The sequence below is a fragment of the Mixophyes fleayi genome, chromosome 4, assembly GCF_038048845.1.
Source record: "Mixophyes fleayi isolate aMixFle1 chromosome 4, aMixFle1.hap1, whole genome shotgun sequence".
Lineage (NCBI taxonomy): Eukaryota > Metazoa > Chordata > Amphibia > Anura > Limnodynastidae > Mixophyes > Mixophyes fleayi.
The window spans coordinates 52447538-52467404 of NC_134405.1; the positions used below are offsets into that span (position 1 = coordinate 52447538).

Consider the following 19867-nt stretch of genomic DNA (forward strand, 5'->3'; position numbering starts at 1 on the left):
TGATCCCTCCACACATGCGCTGTTAGCTCTGCTCTTCAGAACAGAGCTGGACAGCGCGAAAGTTTTCAGATATGTTAATGTACGCCAGCTTCAGATGGCGCCAGCTTCAGATGGCGTACATTAACATGTAAAAAAAGAGAAAAGTTTCTCTAATTAAACTTTCATACATAGCGGTTCTGAGCACTTCCCATACACTGTTATGGGGAGTGCTCAGAAAAACGATAGGAAATGCAAAGCAGCAGATATCTGAGATATCTGCTGCAATGCTTCAATAGTACATAGTGATTTCACGGTAAACCCCCGAAAACTGTTGTTTTCGGGGGTTTACCACAGGAAAAATGCTTGTTAAATAGACCCCTATGTAGTTTATTAAAAAGACAGACTTAATTTCCCATAAGAAAGAGAGAACACAGTTAAATCTATATTATCTGGTGTGCTAGTCTCTTTTTCTTTCCCTTTGCTTTGTATTTTCACTTAAGTCAGAGCAGAACCCACATAAAAATAAAAACGCTTACTTTGGTAAATTTTCCATGTCTTTTATAATTGTCCCAGACAAATGACTAGTTTTCTAATAGTTTAAAAAAAAAGGGATAACATTTTATTTTTATTTTAGAAAGTGTGCGTTTTTGTATGAATTGCTCGCAATTGCGCACTCTCGCTTTGTGAGCATGCACAGTGCGATCTTGCGTAAGATTCGCTACGTCCAACTCTGAATCCGGCCCATTAAGTCACTTGGTGATGCAAGTATGACCTTGATAAAAATGAACAGAAATGTATGTCAAGGCATGAACACTGACCACAACGTATGCTAGGTTTAATACAACCCTGCTTAGTAACATAATGTGATGGGAGTGGTTAGGCTGTATTTATCCTTTAGGTCAGACATGCACCTGCCTATGAAAGCACTGTTCAATAGGCAGTATAAAAATGGTTTTATGGCCCTTTAATTGATTTATTTGTATTTTATTTGCATTTTGCTACTTTAACAACTACCCATTTTTCCTTGTAACAGTAATGACATAGGGATTGTTGGATAGAGATACATGAACACATGGGGGTAAATGTATCAAGCTGAGAGTTGTCCGGGGAGTTTGAAAAGTGGAGATGTTGCCTATAGCAACCAATCAGATTCTAGCTATCATTTTTTAGAATGTACTAAATAAATAGCAGCTAGAATATGATTGGTTTTTCAAACCCACCGGAAAATTCTCAGCTTGATACATTTACACCATGGACTGCACAATTACTGTTTGTGGGCCTACTCCCTCAAAGTGGCTGGGCAGTGTCAGGTGTAAATCCTGTCCTGAGAATGAAGCCCTATTCTATACAAAATTATTAATCCTGCTCGTATATCAGTAAAATGTTATTAGTGAAGTTGTACCCAAGTGCTTCTTTTCAGTGGGAGACACGCTACAGCCCCCAAACATATACAGCAGGTTGTCTGTTGCCAACCACCTGTGGATACTTCTCTTGCCTTAGAAGACAACATGTTGCTTATGTTGTAGAGTCAGAAGTGAGCAGGGAGGTGTATGTGTGCGATACATTGTCCTTCTCCAGCTTCCTGCTTTACACTGTATTTCATCGTTACCCAGCCCACATTTGTTTTTCTTTTGTGTGTGTTTAGGGGTGTGTGTGAGGCGTGCCTGCCACACAGATTGTCAGGCTGGGTGAGTGGGAAGGAGACAAACACAGAAGGAGGAGAGAACAAGAGAGCTTCTGATGAGCCAGAGACTGCCAGTGCAAAGATCTAGGCAAACTTCACTGGGACTAGGAATATACTTCAAGAGGAAAGAATTTCCAGTAGCTGCAGGAAAAACTGTCCAACTAGTAATATAGACGCAGTTCTATTTGGCTGAAGAATTCGAGACTCTGAAAAAACAGTCTACGTGAAGATATTCTGCTTTATGTTAACTGTATGACAGGAAGGATTGAAAACATACAGTAAAAGAAGCAGAGCGTAGCTGTCCAATGGGAGCTAAAGATTGCAAAATGAAAAAATGTAAGCAAACCCAACACGCATGTTAAGGTAGGATTTATTGTGATCTTTACAAAGTATTGGGATGAGACAATGCTGGGTATATAATAATATATGATGCCAAGTGATCACCTGACCGTAATTTATAAGGATAAGATGATGCCGCACTTGGTATGGATCTAATGTACAGGGATCCACTGACTGCAGATTATCAGGACAGGATCACACAGTGCTGGGTTTATATATAATCTCCAGTGGTCTACTGACTGAATATTATCAGGACAAGATCACACAGTGCTGGGTTTATATATAATGTCTAGTGATCTACTGACTGCAGTTTATAAGGAACAAATGACAAAGTGCTGGGTTTATATATAATGTCCAGTGATCTCCTGGCTGCAGATTATCAGGACAGGGTCACATAGTGCTGAATTTATATCTAATGTTCTGTGATCTGACTAAAGATTATCAAACAGATCGCACAGTGCTCCGTTTATATATAATGTCCAGTTATATATAATGTCCAGTGTTCTCTCATGAGTAGATCACACCGTGCTGGGATTATAGATATAATGTCCAGGGACCTCCTGGCTGCTGATTATCAGGACAGGTCACATAGTGCTGGGATTACATATAGGGCCTGATTCATCAAAGCATGCCAAACTAATGTATTGTGCTTTTTTTTTTAAACGCACATAAATAAGACATACACACGTCCATATTCAACAAGGAACAAATGTAAATAAGCTACGTCTGTTATTGAATACAGATCTAGGTACACTCTGCTCTAACAGACAATGCACTTATGTATTCATCCAATACATATGCGGAATATAAAGTTACAAAAGAGCACACAGAATTTTTTTTTTTTAAATTTAATGTCATCTATTAATAATATAGTCATTAATGACATTATTTTTATTTTTTTCCAATAAAGTACATTTATTAGTATGTTACTACAGTACATAAAATGCATTTTTACAGTTGCTCCTGATTGCAATGTCCTAGCATGCATACATGACCGTCATCACTAATAATCAGCACTTACACCAGACATGTAGCTGGTGCAATTGATACGAAATGACGTACCTTTGAGATACCCAAAGCTTGAATCGGACATTGCTACGTGCGCTGGAGCTTGGCACTCCCTTACTGTACTGACTACTTGCATACGCCCATTCCCATCTTCATTCCGCCCATGAAATCATAGGCTGTGGTAAGGGTCCTTCGCGCTCGAAGATGATTTGGACGTTGCTGCATTCTCTGGTATATGGTTAGTTTCAGGGCGTGCACAGAGCGGTTTTACGCTTAATACGGCAAGTATCGGCATTTACTTTCCTTTAGGAATCAGGCTCATAATGTCTAGTGTTCTCCTGGCTACAGAATATCAGGACAGGATCAGACAGCGCTGGGATTATATGTCCACTGATCTCCTGGTTTGTTTGTTTTTTGCTGACATGTCCATTTTGGGAACACAATATGGAAAACTACTTGTCTGGCAGAGCCCTAATGTCCGGTAATCTCTTAACAGCAGATCAGATTATCCTGGATCTCTTATATTTTCCCATCAAGCTGTCTGAAAAATATGAGTTGCTGGAGTATAAACTTTTAATAGAATTTCAGTGCATTGATAATCATTGTCTCACTCCTGGAACATTACTTGTCTGCACAGGGTAATGCGTGGATTCTTTAGGAATGCCTTATGTGGATCGGCTGAACCGAACCTGTGGCTTTCTGGACATCGAAGATGCAGAGAGTGGGAGATTTCTCCGAAGATATTTTATCCTGGATACCAAGGCGAATTACCTGCTTTGGTACATGGATAATCCCCAGGTGAGTAGTGACTGCCACGTGATAACACGTTTAGGGAATTTTTTAAAAACATTGTAAGAACTGTTTGGAAGAAAAGGAGATAAAATGATTCCACATTTATAGAAATTTAAATCACAATTTTGATAAAAGCCCCTCGCGTTTTACATAGTGTGAAACCTGTCACCTGAAACATGACTAATAAGACTACTGTTTAATTCTCAAGTGCTGTTTAGCTTTCATGAAATTCACATTGAAAGAGACTCTTTGAGGCCTGCCCTTTGTGACGTCAGATCCCCATCTTTTTACCGCAAATCAGGGGTGTCACAAACAAAATAAATTCCTGCACATCTCCCTTCAGCTCATGAATGAAATCACTTTCAAGCGTATTTTTTTAAATATGCACCGTTGTTTCAGAGGAAATGATTATTAGAGTGTTGTTTTTTAACCATTACAATTCTTTTCACTGCTATTTCCTCTCAGAAAATATAACTATAGAATCAAAATCTAGTCTAAGAGGGAAACTGACTAAGCAGACAATTTTTAGGGTTGCCACATATAGCCAGAACCTTTCAACTCCAAATGCCGGATTGACTATTCAGCGGTTTGGAGGGTGAATACTAAAAACGTCAGAGATGTGTGATGAAACCACAAGCAGTTTAGGCAACGCCACAGGAAAAAAAAAACATTCAAATTATAATTGCACAAATTTAGTTAGATTGAAATAGTAAACAAGCTACACTGGGGGAAAAGACAAGAATATAGTGAATAAGAATACAAATTTGAGATATTGGTTTCACGTGCAGATAGGTGGGGCAGCACGGTGGCTCAGTGGTCAGCACTTCTGCTTCACACTGAGGTCATGAGTTTGATTCCCAGACAGGGCCTTACCTGTGTGGAGTTTGTGTGGGTTTCCTCTGAATGCTCTGGTTTCCTCCCACACTCCAATAAACATACTAGTAGGTTAATTGGCTGCGGACAAAAATTAACCCTAGTCTGTGTGTGTGTATGTTAGGGAATCTAGACTGTAAGCTCCAATGGGGCAGGAACTGATGTGAGTGACAAATATTCTCTGTACAGTGCTGCGGTATTGGTGGCCCTATATTAATAAATTATGATGATTCAGTTGTGACTGAACCTGGTTTGTAATAAGCAATTAACCCACTCCCCTTATTTTTGGTGTATAATTCATTATCTTTTCTCACCTTGACGGATATACAAAATAGAATGGCTCAAAGATGAGTCTTTTTAAGGGGGGTATCCTCTCACAACTTCAATAAATTCGCCTGGCTGATAGCAAATTTCTGAAAATTGTTTTGGAATGGTTACACATATGTGTAAAACACAACATTCGAGAGGTGGTCCTCCGGTAGTCTTATTCTGGGGCACGGAGAGCTCTGTTTATACCACTTCCTGTTCCGTTCTAGAATTTTACAGTTCTTCAGGAAAGGGCATCAACTCTCTTCCTCTGCAGTCGCAGCTGATGACAGTCACATTAAGTTGTCATTGCTTAATATACTTACAAATAAATATCATTCATTTTCGAACAGACAGCTGCCTTCAAACTCTTCTAATCATTTTTAAAGTTTTATTACCAAATATATCTCCCACAAAGTACATCATTATCATGTATTGTAGCATAATACATTGTTTTGCCTGGACCATCAAACAGTATTTTGTGCTTTGTCTCAGCCATATTGGTTTGCCCACTGTATTTTGTGTACTGTAGCTGAAAAAAAATGTATTGCTTACATGTTTGAGTTCCCTTAGGACTTCAAAGCAGCAGCAGCAGCTATTTTTCCATTTGAAATAGTCAGCAGGTACTAAAAATACATTAAAAGGTATATAAGCAGGCTCTTAGGCTGCTTGTATACCTCCTGTCTATGTATTCCTGCCTACCACACACTGACACTGACTGAGCATGTGCAAGTTTCACAGAGTCACAAGTTCATCAGCCACAGGAGAGCTCCCAACTACAGCTCATTTGCATTATGCATTATGCAAATTGGCTAAAGCCACAGGCAGAGAGCAGCAAGGCCTTCTGATTTTCCCTAGAACTGTCTGTGTTAATAGCTGTACATTGTAGTTGGGCTTTACTCAGAATCTTTATAAAGTGTATAAATGAAACTTGGTGTACAGTCATAACACTGAGCTTCACTCATAGACTGGTTATAATGACCAGCATCACTAGTTATGTTTACTGTATCAGTACTTTCAGGTATAAGCACTTAGGAGTTGTCGTCACTCTTAACACACATACATCATGTCATTTTTTTTATTTTCAGAATCTACCCAGCGGTACAGGAGCAGTGGGGTCTTTGAAACTGACATATATTTCAAAAGTAAGTAAATATATTGAGTGCTCGAGAAGTGTATTATTTTTACAAAATAGCTGACATTTTAAGAGCAAGGGAGAAAAGTTGACACTAAGGGCCTCCTTCAGAGTAAGACGTACGCCCATTTACGTAGCGTATCTCAGAAAGTGAAAGTACACAGCTGCTTACTGCTCCTTACGGCTGAAGGGGAGTGACAGGGAGGAAACAGGTGTTTCAACGTAGGCAATCTACAGTAAAGGGGTGTTCCAGCAATTGCATATGGATTCAGACTCAGACGTAGTGGCAGATTCGGCTAAAAAGGCATTTTTAATTGCGGTTGGCCAGGGGCAGGTGCAAGTAGCGGATGATGATGATGAACACCTGATCTAGCAGACTTCTTGTAATTAGGGGTTTTTAAATAATTTACAGACGCTTATTGAGACTTTAGTAGTCACTCATCATCATCATCATTTATTTATATAGCGCCACTAATTCCGCAGCGCGGTACAGAGAACTCTTTCACATCAGTACCTGTCCCATTGGAGCTTACAGTCTAAATTCCCTAATATAGACACACACTCACAGACAGACAGACAGACAGGGAGGGAGACAGACAGAGAGGGAGAGACTAGGGTCAATTTTGATAGCAGCCAATTAACCTACCAGTATGTTTTTGGAGTGTGGGAGGAAACCGGAGCACCCAGAGGAAATCCACGCAAACACAGGAAGAACATACAAACTCCCCACAGATAAGGCCATGGTCGGGAATCAAACTCATGACCCCAGTGATGTGAGGCAGAAGTGCTAACCACTAGGCCACTATGCTGCCCCACTAGGCCATAGATTAGTATTTGCAGAGCGTGTTGAAGATAATTTTTTTAATTATTTGTTCAAATGTCAGGAAGTAGTTCCTGCTGTATCAGCTAGGTTATTCAAGTTTAAAACATCAACATCATTAACATTTAGCTCCATCAAATTCCGTAGCGCTTTACAATGGGGAAAATACACAATAATAAGACAATAGTGGGTAATACAGACAGAGAGGTAAGAGGGCCCTGCTCGCAAGCTTCCAATCTAAGGGATGCTTCATTGCATTCATAACATATAATATAAAAGTTTTTTTTACATGTTCGCAAGCTGGACCTAAGTGTCTGAGGGGTGTGTATGCGGATGCAGCTTCAGCTCTGAATACAGTGTACATACACATATACTTGTGTGCAGCACAGTTACGCTTAAGCTTGCATTCCACTCTGAGTCAGGCCCTAACTGTACACAGTATAGGACAATTGACCAACTAATTCTGTAATAGTAGGCAGAAGAGCTGACATTCAGAAAAAATTACACTCCATTTAATGAAGAAATGGCAGAAGTTCATAGCCAGGGGTATAACTGGTAAAGTGTACAAAGGTCACAAATACAACAGTATCAGGCCATCATTTAATCATCCCAGAGTGTTCCCCTTTTTGCAGTTGTTATGCAATGCAGTCTGGATTCCTGTTATTATTATGTTGTGTTATTCTTAGGACAATAACTCTTCTTTTCTTTTTGTCTGGTTTTGTTTCACCAAATATATGAAACATTCTGGTATGTCCAGCATTAGAGCGCAGTGGTGTGTATCTTCAGATGGCGTTAGCTACCAGGATCAAGCTCCTAATTTCGGAGTTTGGTAATTAGAGCAAAATCGCAGTCCACGTTGACAACTATGGGGGCTGGATTTGTAATTGAAGAGGCTGGGACCCCAGTAGATATCGGTGATATCTGGTGCTGTCATCCATTAATAAATATCCTCGTTACTATTCCTATCCTTTAATCCCCCGAAAACTGCAGTTCTTGGGGAATATAGCTTGATAAATAGGCCCCTATGTTTTGTACCTGGCAAACGCAGGTTGACTCTTTGGAAACAGTGAAGTATATTTTGGGCATTATAGGTTAATTTTTATCTCTTTTAACTCCATATTCATGTGGCGGTCAGGAAATTTGCCACTGATGTTTTCCACGTCAATGGTGTCTTTTAAAGTGAAAGTATAAAAAACATTTTCATATGATTTGCTTTGAAGTTTACAGAATTCCCATTTTTGAACTGAGCGTGCACTGATGTGCTTCAAACCTGAACCATAAATGCATGTCTGGTTTTATGGTGACTTTGCTGAATATTTAAGGTGTTGAGCGAGGCTTGCTTCAAAGCACTTTAAAAAAATGGATCTTTCAACGCTTGTGGCTGGATGACGTTCAGTGAAATGAAGATCTGCCTAACGCAGGATTAAGTAGGTGGGTTGTCCCAGTTCCAGAACAATAATCATCATCATCATCATCTATTTATTTATATAGCGCCACTAATTCCGCAGCGCTGTACAGAGAACTCACTCACATCAGTCCCTGCCCCATTAATGATACCTATCACCATGCTGTGTCCTTGTTAGTAGACATATTGCCTTGGCCACTTCTGTTGCTGGTAATTGACTGACATAAGGACACCTGAATAAGGCTGGGTGCACACTGCAGGTTTTATCTTGTAAAAAGTGTATAGTGTGTGCACATGAATCGGAGTGCTGATTGGGACTTTCAGTCTTTGGTAAAATCGTTAGCGATTCTTTATTGTCTTGGTACTTCCGTTGCATCCTTTATTCCATGCTTGCGCCCATGATTCTAACATGCTTCTCAAGTGAGAAATCTGGTGCCATAGGTCAGGAAGCAGTTTCTGCCAAACTCATGGCCTACTAGTGCTTCAATTACTTATCTTTATCATTGACTACATCCGTCTTCTGTTCAGAAGTAAAAGGAAGTTTTGATTCTTCTTGAATCCTCAACTTTTAGCTTCTTCTTTGTTTTGTATCTATTTACCCGACCTGTTATGTGACCTCAGGATAGGCCATAACATGCTCTCTACATCTCTTGTGTTTAGGTAGTGGTCTATTTATTAAACTTTGCAGTTTTGTCCACATTAAGTATCACTTCTTATCACAGTGATAAGAAAGGATTTTTCCTTGCAATTTATCAAAATTGTTCAACCGGGACAATGGCGGGCGTCCCGGCGAAGAGTCTATAGTAAATTGACAGCGATTGCCATCACTTTACTTTCAGGTTCGGACCTGGCTTATTCACAGCCCATAGGCTTGATAAATAGGCCCTCTTCTGTTTTCCCATACCCCCTTTTTATTATTTTTATTGTTGACACGTTATTTTCAAACCATGTAGGAACAATTGTCAGGTCCTAAATTCATAAAAAAACAGAGATGGGCTACTAAAATGTTACATGGGCTGCATAACAAAACTTTTCAGGATAGACTCCAAGCTTAGAGGAGGGAAAAGACTGAGGTGATATGATAGAATCCTTCAAATGTATCAAAGGTAATAAAAGAGTTGGGGAAGGTAGTATTTGTTAACATAAGAGGATTTCTAGAACAAAAGGACACACTGAACTAGGGGGAGGAGGACTGGTAACAGAAGAAATATTTTTTTTTGACTTGACGACAGGTCCATGGAATAGTCTCCCAGCAAATGTGTTGGGGACTCCTAAAATAATTTAGGGGAATGCACTGCTCTCCCTGGAGCCCGGGTGAAAAACGAATCAATACATTATCGGTACTCTCTGGACCCTGTGTCGGGCAACTCTTCCAAATGTTGATAACAAGAAAAAAATTTAGATTTTTTTTTTTTCTCACTGCTTATCAGGGCAATAGGAGTTCCCTTATCACCGCAATTCACAAAAAAATTGTTGTGGAACTACCATTGGTGCAGCAGGTGCCGTGCACAGGGGCCCATGGAGATAATGGGGCCCGCTGCATGACAGATGCAGAGGGTCGGAACTAGCGAGCTGTGGGTCCTGGTTCCTTCCTCCCAGCTTCCCTGCACCGGGGCCCACAGCTGGCTAGTTCCACCTCTTAAACTTACCGGCAAGCACACTGGAAATTAAAGTCCACATTTGTAATGCAAAAATAATAAACATATGTTACTAAAATAAATACATATAAAATATAAACCCTTGAACATTAAAAAAATTCTCTATGCATATAATAAAGCCTTTTTATTTAAATAATTTTCTTTTGTTAAGGCCAGTAATGGGCAGCCTCCTGTTCTTCAACGATCGCATTTGTAGCCCTACAAACTTCAAGGGGGCCGCACATCGCGCTTCTCCTTCTCCTTACCTTCTTCCATTATGCCGCGTGACCTCCATGCATTGTGCAGAGGAGGTCACATGTGGAAGAGTCAGCAGCCGACGGTCTTCCTTATTTTCTGCTTTAACAAACGGGGATTAAGGTCGTGAGCAGTCGGCTCGAGGGGGCACAGGTGTAGGCTTGACTGGCCGCCGGCCATCCTGAGATGGCGTTATCAGAACAGGTATGGTGGCCATACAAGTGCAATGGCATGGGGAAGCCATCCTACTACCAGCGATAACCCTTTCATGTATTGGGGAGAGTTTAGTGAGTTGCAGTACAGTGTAGTTTTTAATACAAAGACTATACCGTGTAAGTCATCACTATCAGTTCATACTTACACCTGTCCTCTAGCTGGTGCAAATTATACAGGTGAAACCAAACATACTTCCGGGAAACACAGGGCGTGACTCAAGTCCTGTGTTTCCCAGAAATGCGCTTAGAATCCCATGCCAAGTCTAAAAGAGTGCGATGTATCACCTTGGTTCACTTGGTTTCACCAGAGATAGCTTTGCATGGTGAAGCATATTTAACAAACATAACAGCAGAACATGTATCGCCACAATACTTCTGTTATCATTATATCAGGTTGGCTGTATCAGAAAAAAAACAGTGAACAAATGCTTTATTATTTGAATAAACCATTTGTAAATAGTTTTGAAATATTTTTATTATTTTAGTGTTTAGATTTTTTTTCTTTTACAATTTATTTATTATTTGTTTTTTGTTAGTGGAACGGAGAGCCCAAGTCTTGGCTTTCAGTTCCACTGCGCATGTGTGAACCAACTAGCCGAGTCATGCATGCTCATATAATCCTGAGACTGAAGAGGTAAATTAACGCTTATTATATCAGACCAGTATCATTCGGGCAGCTGAAAAGGGGCCGCCATCAGGGGGGTATGGCCGGTACAACTGTGATTATTTACTAGCCACATTGTTTCTGACAAAATTTTATTAAAAAATTGCATTAAAATAAAAATCATACTTATTTCCCAATATTGATAGATATGCCCCTTAGTGGGAAAGTATTACTAGTAACTAGAATCAATTGTTTAAAGAGTTGGTATGTAATATTGAGTTCATCCTCCTATTGGAAGAGAGCTTAACATACCAGGATTAACCTGATTGGACCATCCAGCTGTGATGTATTCCTCAGTTTCAGACAAGGGTCCTTAGATATTTATTATCATCATCATCATCACCATTTATTTATATAGCGCCACTAATTCCTCAGCGCTGCACAGAGAACACACTCACATCAGTCCCTGCCCCATTAGAGCTTACAGTCTAAATTCCCTGACATACACACACAGACAGACAGACAGAGAAAAAGACAGACTAGGGTCATTTTGATAGCAGCCAATTAACCTACTAGTATTATCCATATAATCAGGGGAAGTAGTTGGGTAAGTGTTGACTCACAATTATTGGGGCTGCACTAATTGTGTTCAAGTAACCATCTGCAGAAACATGCAAAGGGATTTTAAAATATATTTATTCCAATAGGCTACATATTTTTTTTTTAATTGGCTTAACCAACACCTACCAAAACTGTTTAATGAGGATGATGGTGATGGTATGTATAAAATTATACAGAGTTGTGTAGGTGTTACCTGTAATCATACCAACAGTATTATAAATAACAATATGATCTCTGATTTTTCTATTTGTTGTTGGTAGTGAAAGTGTATATGATGGAGTTTTATAGTCATACTAGTGAGCTGGCTAAATAACGGGGGGAAATCCAATTAGTCAGGTCCATGTGTTGGACAGATCTCAACACTCGTCTGGCTGCATCAGCACAATATAATCATCTGAGCTGGGAGTAGAAGAGGAAGTGTGGATGAGGAAGTGAGAGTGTATGAGCAAGCATGTCTGTATTGGGAAATAAGGCTGAAACATGCCGGTACTTGTATTACTTTAGTATCGCAATAGCCATGTTTTGGTCTGTATGTATGGTGAATTCATACAACACTGTTTGGACCTGTATTAATCCACACAACATATTTACTTGCGTATCTATATTAATAAAGCAGAAATGTATTAAGTGTATATTTTCATTTATGTGCTAAACGCAAGCACACATCCTAAACAAACAATCGAGGAGTTGCTTAGGGCTGTATAGACAGTAACACAGGAGGATAAGCCTCTATTGTACAAGGTATTATGGCTGTAGTCACATACAGAGTTAGAAACGCGTTGGGTCATAGAAACCTCTACAAGTCTGTGTGCATTTTTCTATGAATGCAGCAAAATTTGTCTCTACAAATCTTCATTTGGACATTTCAACAGTTGACAGCTATAATTTATATACAATTAGAGGTCTTGTCATATAGCTTGTGGGCAATAGAGATATAATTGTTACTGCTGTCTTGGATGGTGATAATTATTAGTTAATTTGACCTTGATAATTTTGTTTAAGTGAGACCTTAACATACATGAACTGGGTGTGACTGATTGATGAGATGGGTGTGGATGTGGATAATCTAAAAGATTGCTATTATTAAGATGATTTAAGGGTTAATTAGGTTAAGTCTCTTTCTTATAACTGCTGGTCTGGATGTTAAATAAATGGTATTTTACACTGGGAAATAAAAGTGACTGTGTGTAAGCCTCTATGAGAGTGTAGGAGATGCTGGGGCATATTTGTCAGGTTATGATGTCCTCAAGATATTTGAGAACCCTGTAAACAGGTATACAAAGAAGCATTGCTAATTATTGTAAACATTATATTAACTTACATAAATCTGACCTAGATCACAAGGATACCATACACCCCAACATTGTTCTTTGAGAGTCCGGGCACTGCCACAAAAGGGAGTGTGGCCACACTCAGCTGAGGGCATGGACATGGCACATTGGTGGCATGCCACGTGTCACCCAGATTCCTTTCTCCCCTGAAAACTCCTCTACATTGCTGCATAGCATCAGTTCACCACTGCTGTGCTTCTTCCAAGGGGCAGGTCGCCCCTGTCTGTATCACATAAAGATAAAACATGTATATGATATGGATTTGTTTAATGTATATTTGCAGGGGCAAACGCAGGATTTGTAGAGGGGGGTTTCCACACCACACTGCTCATGGGCGGGACAAGCATGCATGGGGGCGTGGATATAATATTATACAGTGCCCCAGGCTTGGAGGGGGTTTCCAGGCACTAGGAAACCCCCTCTCGGTTTGCCTATGATTTGTCACTGTACAGGTCTTGTAATGAATGAGTTAAGCGTGTATTATCTGCCTGTGTATGCATGTTGTCTGCATACACACATAGCACCTCTGTACATACTATGGAGGTGTGCGGGGAAACCTAGGGACTACCTAATCTCTCTACATGCCTCTTATATGTGTGTGTGTGTGTGTGTGTATATATATATATATATATATATATATATATATATATATATATATATATATATATATATATATATGTATATATTGCTGTTCAGTAGTTTTATTGCACAAAGTATCGTCGTGCTCCCTAATTAGCACAGTGTATAAATAACTCGGTCTGTTTTCCGTCAGGTTGGCACAGCTCCTGTGAAACAAAAAGCAAAGCTGACATTTTGCTTTGGTGAGGAAATATTCTCTCTACATCCACTAGAAATACCTTTATATCTCAGCTTTATCCGTCCATTGCTTTCTATCACCTTTATCCTATTAGCAGTAAGACATCACTTACACTGTTCCATCCTTGTGCTTCATGTGGCCTCTGTCTCTCTATCACTCCTCCTACTATAGGTCTCATAAATACAACTGGGCATCAGTTACTATGGGGAACAAGTCACTTTTTCCTGCCACTTTCCTTCCTGACAACATTTATTACCCATCCTTTACCCTTTCATTTATCTGCAAGCTGAGTGGTACCTTCTATATCTCCTCCTGTCATTCGGTGTAACCTCTCCTTATGACACGAGATATTACTTCATATAACATCTTCTTACAGATCTTTATACCTTATCACTATAACTCCTTCTATTATCCCATAGAACATCTCCTTATTAATCTATATGCATTCTCCCGACAATTTTTTTTATTACTCTATATGATTTCTTCCTGTAAAACTATATGCCTTTTCCCTAAAAATTAGTATTACTCTGTGTAATCTCTCCCTATAACATTTCCTGTTACTCCAAATAACCGATCCCTATAAATCCTCCTGTTACTCCATATAACCCATCCCTATAAATCCTCCTGTTACTCCATGTAACTGATTCCTATAACTCTTCCTGTCTATCCATGTACTCTCTCCCTATAATTCCTCCTACTATATAATCTTTTCCTATAACTTTTTCTATTATTATATATAAACTATCCCGTTTATTTCTCCTATTAATCCATATAACCTCTCCTTATAAAACAAGCTTCTATTGCATGTAATCTCTCCCTATAATTGTTCCTTTCATTACTCAATATAATATCACCTTTAAATTCTCCTATTACCTAATATGACTTCTCCACATAACTGCTCTTAATATTCCATATAACTTCTATCTATAGCTGCTCCTCTTGAAACTTTATGTAACATACTTGCATGATTTTTACATATATTTTTATATTCCCACCAGTTATCAATGCCTTATCTCAACGGTATTTTCTTCAAGCCAGCGATCAGAAGGATCTTCAGGGATGGGTGGATGCCTTAAATTCAGCAAGTAAAATCACTGTAAGTGTCTGTTGTGATCTTCTCCAGGGTATGACTTGTTCACACTATGCTTCTGCTGAGCTTTACCAGAGGTGCTTTCAGGAAGTGCTGACAGCTTGTCTACTGCTTGTGATGATAACCTAGGCGTTATCGATGGTCACCATGCCTAACAGGTCACACTGTAATGCTCGCAGAGTCCATCACTCCAGGACTGGTTTATTTCTCAGCGAGATGAACTTTGTGTATTCTAGTGTGAATGGGGAGGAGGCATTATGAACATAGGAATCAATTATCTCTGGTTTGCAATGCACATTACAAATGGTAGCATCATGTCACTGTGTCCTAATCACACAGTTTGTAAAACTGATTAATTCTGATGCTGTTAAAAAAAATCATGCTAAAATAGGCCCACAAAATCATACAATACAGTAATGAGCACTGAGGAAAGCACCTATCAGCTTCAGAGTTGAATCTGCAGTCAGCCATTCAGAAACAGTTAATTAGTGCTGGAAGCCTCCTCAATACAATTATTGTGGGTTATTGCCCCAGTTCTCAGGCACCCACAAGCATTACAGTTTCTGTGTGGGTCTGCCTCAAAATTACAGGGACACACCCATGGCCGGATTAAGGCAATGGAGGCCCCCAGGCTAAGGATACTGTGAGGCCCCCCACCCAATACATATACAGCACTTACCTGGTCCTCTTCTCTCGCTGCAGCCCGCAGACTCCTCTTCTTTCTTTATGTCCTGCTGTCTGTGCGGGCCCAGTGGGCAGCACGCTGCTTAGTGAGGAGATCTCGCGTGACTATGAGTCATAGGGGCATATTCAATTAGCTTTCGGATTCGCGGTAAAGTGCGCGTTCTTGCGGGTATTACGGTACCGCATTAATGCGGATTTTCATTCGCAACCCTTTGGGCTGCGAACGAAAATCCACGTTATTGCGGTAACGTGTATTACGTTTCGCGGCTGTTCCGGCGCGTTACAGCGAATCCGAAAGCTAATTGAATATGCCCCATAGTCTCACGAGTCCCCACTGACAGCAGGGCAGCTATCAGCATCAGATTTGCTGTTAGCTGCGCCTGCCCAGAGTGAATGGGAGGCTGCTCCCGACCCAATCGCCGGCAGTATTACATAAAAATATTTGTTAGGGCCCCCCAGCTGCCCGAGGCCTCTGGCTATAGCCCACAAAGACCATTAGGTTACTCCAGCTCTGGACACGCCCTTACTGTTCATAGGCTGCATTTGCCTGCTCCTCCCCCCACATATCACCTTTTCAGATATAAGGAGTGGCATGTGGAAGACCCCACCAACGCTGTATAACGCATGTTTTTTTACGGGCATGTGTAGTTCTAATTTGCGTATCTTACGGTACAAGCTCAGTGTCAGCCCCGCAGTGTCAATGAGCACTTATAGTACAAGGGCAGAGGTCTGATTTGTTAAACCAGTATTGCATTCTGCTGCGCTATAAAAGCATATTTCGATAATAACTATTTCATGGATTTGCTATTTATTTATATAACAATGGTTATTTATAATAATACACTTACAAGTACAAACACAGTGCTGTTGTGTCCCTAGTTGACGTCTCATTCAGTAAGGTCACTTACACGGTGAAACATAGCGTCATGCGGCCGGCCCTGATGGTGGTGTGTCTGGGGTGTAACATTGTATATGTTGTGATGGAAGGAGCTGGAGGGGTGGATAACTGAATACAGAATAGGTTGACTTGCACACCTTATTTTATGCCTACATGACCAAAGAAGAGAAGATATTTAGATGGTGGAGAGAAAAAGCATTTACTGTGAAAACTGGGACTCAGACAATATAATTTGTGGGTTGACGAGAAAGCATATTTGTACCAATGTAAATACACAATCAAATGAATGCTATTGACACGTATTAAATACAGTCCTGAAGCCCTTCTGTTCCTAAGGGGTGGTTATAACTTTGCAGTAGATTGGACTCTTTTAGTGATGAGTTTGTGGTTTCCATCATTACTGTTCTGCAATAGTAGGCGCCATCCTGCAATAGTAGGCGCTCCATCCTGTACTAGTAGGCGCCATCCTGCACTAGTAGGCGCTCCATCCTGCACTAGTAGGCGCCATCCTGCACTAGTAGGCGCTCCATCCTGCACTAGTAGGCGCTCCATCCTGCACTAGTAGGCGCTCCATCCTGCAATAGTAGGCGCTCCATCCTGCAATAGTAGGCGCTCCATCCTGCACTAGTAGGCGCTCCATCCTACACTAGTAGGCGCTCCATCCTGCACTAGTAGGCGCTCCATCCTGCACTAGTAGGCGCCATCCTGCAATAGTAGGCGCGCCATTCTGCAATAGTAGGCACGCCATCCTGCACTAGTAGGCGCTCCATCCTGCACTAGTAGGCGCCATCCTGCAATAGAAGGCGCTCCATCCTGCACTAGTAGGCGCTCCATCCTGCAATAGTAGGCGCTCCATCCTGCAATAGTAGGTGCTCCATCCTGCAATAGTAGGCGCTCCATTCTGCAATAGTAGGCGCTCCATCCTGCACTAGTAGGCGCTCCATCCTGCACTAGTAGGCGCTCCATCCTGCAATAGTAGGCGCTCCATCCTGCACTAGTAGGCGCTCCATCCTGCACTAGTAGGCGCTCCATCCTGCAATAGTAGGTGCTCCATTCTGCACTAGTAGGCGCTCCATCCTGCACTAGTAGGCGCTCCATCCTGCAATAGTAGGCGCTCCATCCTGCAATAGTAGGCGCCCCATCCTGCACTAGTAGGCGCTCCATCCTGCACTAGTAGGAGCGCCATCCTGCACTAGTAGGCGCTCCATCCTGCAATAGTAGGCGCTCCATCCTGCACTAGTAGGCGCTCCATCCTGCACTAGTAGGCGCTCCATCCTGCACTGGTAGGCGCTCCATCCTACACTGGTAGGCGCACCATCCTGCACTAGTAGGCGCTCCATCCTGCACTAGTAGGCGCTCCATCCTGCACTAGTAGGCGCTCCATCCTGCACTAGTAGGCGCTCCATCCTGCACTAGTAGGCGCACCATCCTGCACTAGTAGGCGCACCATCCTGCACTAGTAGGCGCTCCATCCTGCAATAGTAGGCGCTCCATCCTGCACTAGTAGGCGCTCCATCCTACACTAGTAGGCGCTCCATCCTGCACTAGTAGGCGCTCCATCCTGCACTAGTAGGCGCTCCATCCTGCACTAGTAGGAGCGCCATCCTGCACTAGTAGGCGCTCCATCCTGCACTAGTAGGCGCTCCATCCTGCACTAGTAGGCGCTCCATCCTGCACTAGTAGGCGCTCCATCCTGCACTAGTAGGAGCGCCATCCTGCACTAGTAGGCGCTCCATCCTGCACTAGTAGGCGCTCCATCCTACACTAGTAGGCGCTCCATCCTACACTAGTAGGCGCTCCATCCTGCACTAGTAGGCGCTCCATCTTACACTAGTAGGCGCTCCATCCTGCACTAGTAGGCGCTCCATCCTGCAATAGTAGGCGCTCCATCCTTCACTAGTAGGCGCCCCATCCTGCACTAGTAGGCGCTCCATCCTGCACTAGTAGGAGCGCCATCCTGCACTAGTAGGCGCTCCATCCTGCACTAGTAGGCGCTCCATCCTGCACTAGTAGGCGCTCCATCCTGCAATAGTAGGCGCTCCATCCTGCACTAGTAGGCGCACCATCCTGCACTAGTAGGCGCACCATCCTGCAATAGTAGGCGCTCCATCCTTCACTAGTAGGCGCTCCATCCTGCACTAGTAGGCGCTCCATCCTGCACTAGTAGGCGCTCCATCCTACACTAGTAGGCGCTCCATCCTGCACTAGTAGGCGCTCCATCCTGCACTAGTAGGCGCTCCATCCTGCAATAGTAGGAGCGCCATCCTGCACTAGTAGGCGCTCCATCCTGCACTAGTAGGCGCTCCATCCTGCACTAGTAGGCGCTCCATCCTGCACTAGTAGGCGCTCCATCCTGCACTAGTAGGCGCTCCATCCTGCAATCGTAGGCGCTCCATCCTGCACTAGTAGACGCTCCATCCTGCACTAGTAGGAGCTCCATCCTGCACTAGTAGGCGCTCCATCCTGCACTAGTAGGCGCTCCATCCTGCACTAGTAGGCGCTCCATCCTGCACTAGTAGGAGCTCCATCCTGCACTAGTAGGCGCTTCATCCTGCTTATCTACGCATATTCATCTTCATATTTCCTAAAGTCAAGTGTATTTTAAATTTATCGTTATAAAAGCTGTTAGAAAAAAAAGACCTAGGTTAAAAGAAACATCCAGTGTCAGGAGCTATAAAGGTAAATCACTTCTAGCTTTTACTGAATCTTGAGGAATTTCTTTTGCCACAAAGCTGTTGTTTCTGTTGTTAATCTGTTGTGGTTCTGGGGACCCACCGCAATCTCAGATGTATCTTTTTTGAGGCTATTTTGTGTCTGTCCTGGCCTTGTGCTCCACCTAAAGAGAATTTGTTGGTGGCTTTTAATTTGGTCCAGTGGTCCAGTCACTTCCACTGATCATATTCATCTCTGCAGTTGGTAGCCAAGCAGCCGGTGTTAGAGGTTTGGTGAGAGTGGTAATGTCTCATGTGTAATGTGTATTGCGAAACGTTTCCTTTGTATGTGAAACACCAGTAACCTGATCTATGCTCTTTAAATATTACAACACTTTTGAAATCATGTTACTATTCCATACATTGTTAAAACACAACTTTTTTTTTTTTTTTTTAAATAATTGGTACTAATCCTCTAAAATGATTAGAGAGAGTATGTGAGATCAGAAAGCCTATTGGAAGTAAGACAGTGTAGCCAAGAGAGGGTGTATAAAAGTTGAAGAAAAAGATCATGGGGAAATAGTATATAATCCAAGTGGTATAAATACATGTAGAATACATGACTGATGTAAATACTAAAATCACAGGTATGTTGTGAACAATAATCTAGAGTTGTATGTAAGGCCATCAATCATTGAAGCAGCATGGTGACACAGTGGTTAG

General features: G+C 41.7%; 1 protein-coding gene across 5 annotated transcripts in view; it reads left to right on the top strand.

Moving 5' to 3' along the window:
- The first annotated feature begins 1652 nt into the window (after positions 1-1652).
- PLEKHA2 (pleckstrin homology domain containing A2) overlaps positions 1653-19867 on the top strand; it is an 83689-nt gene continuing 65474 nt past the window's right edge. The window contains exons 1-5 of one of the 5 annotated variants that reach the window (XM_075207014.1): positions 1654-2026; positions 3648-3808; positions 6070-6126; positions 13777-13825; positions 14820-14917. In XM_075207014.1, coding sequence (XP_075063115.1) covers positions 3671-3808; positions 6070-6126; positions 13777-13825; positions 14820-14917 — 342 coding nt within the window. In that variant the 5' untranslated portion in view covers positions 1654-2026; positions 3648-3670. Of the gene's footprint in view, positions 2027-3229; positions 3292-3647; positions 3809-6069; positions 6127-13776; positions 13826-14819; positions 14918-19867 lie in introns of those variants that run through there. The other 4 variants (XM_075207015.1, XM_075207016.1, XM_075207017.1 and 1 more) reach the window with 4 other exon arrangements.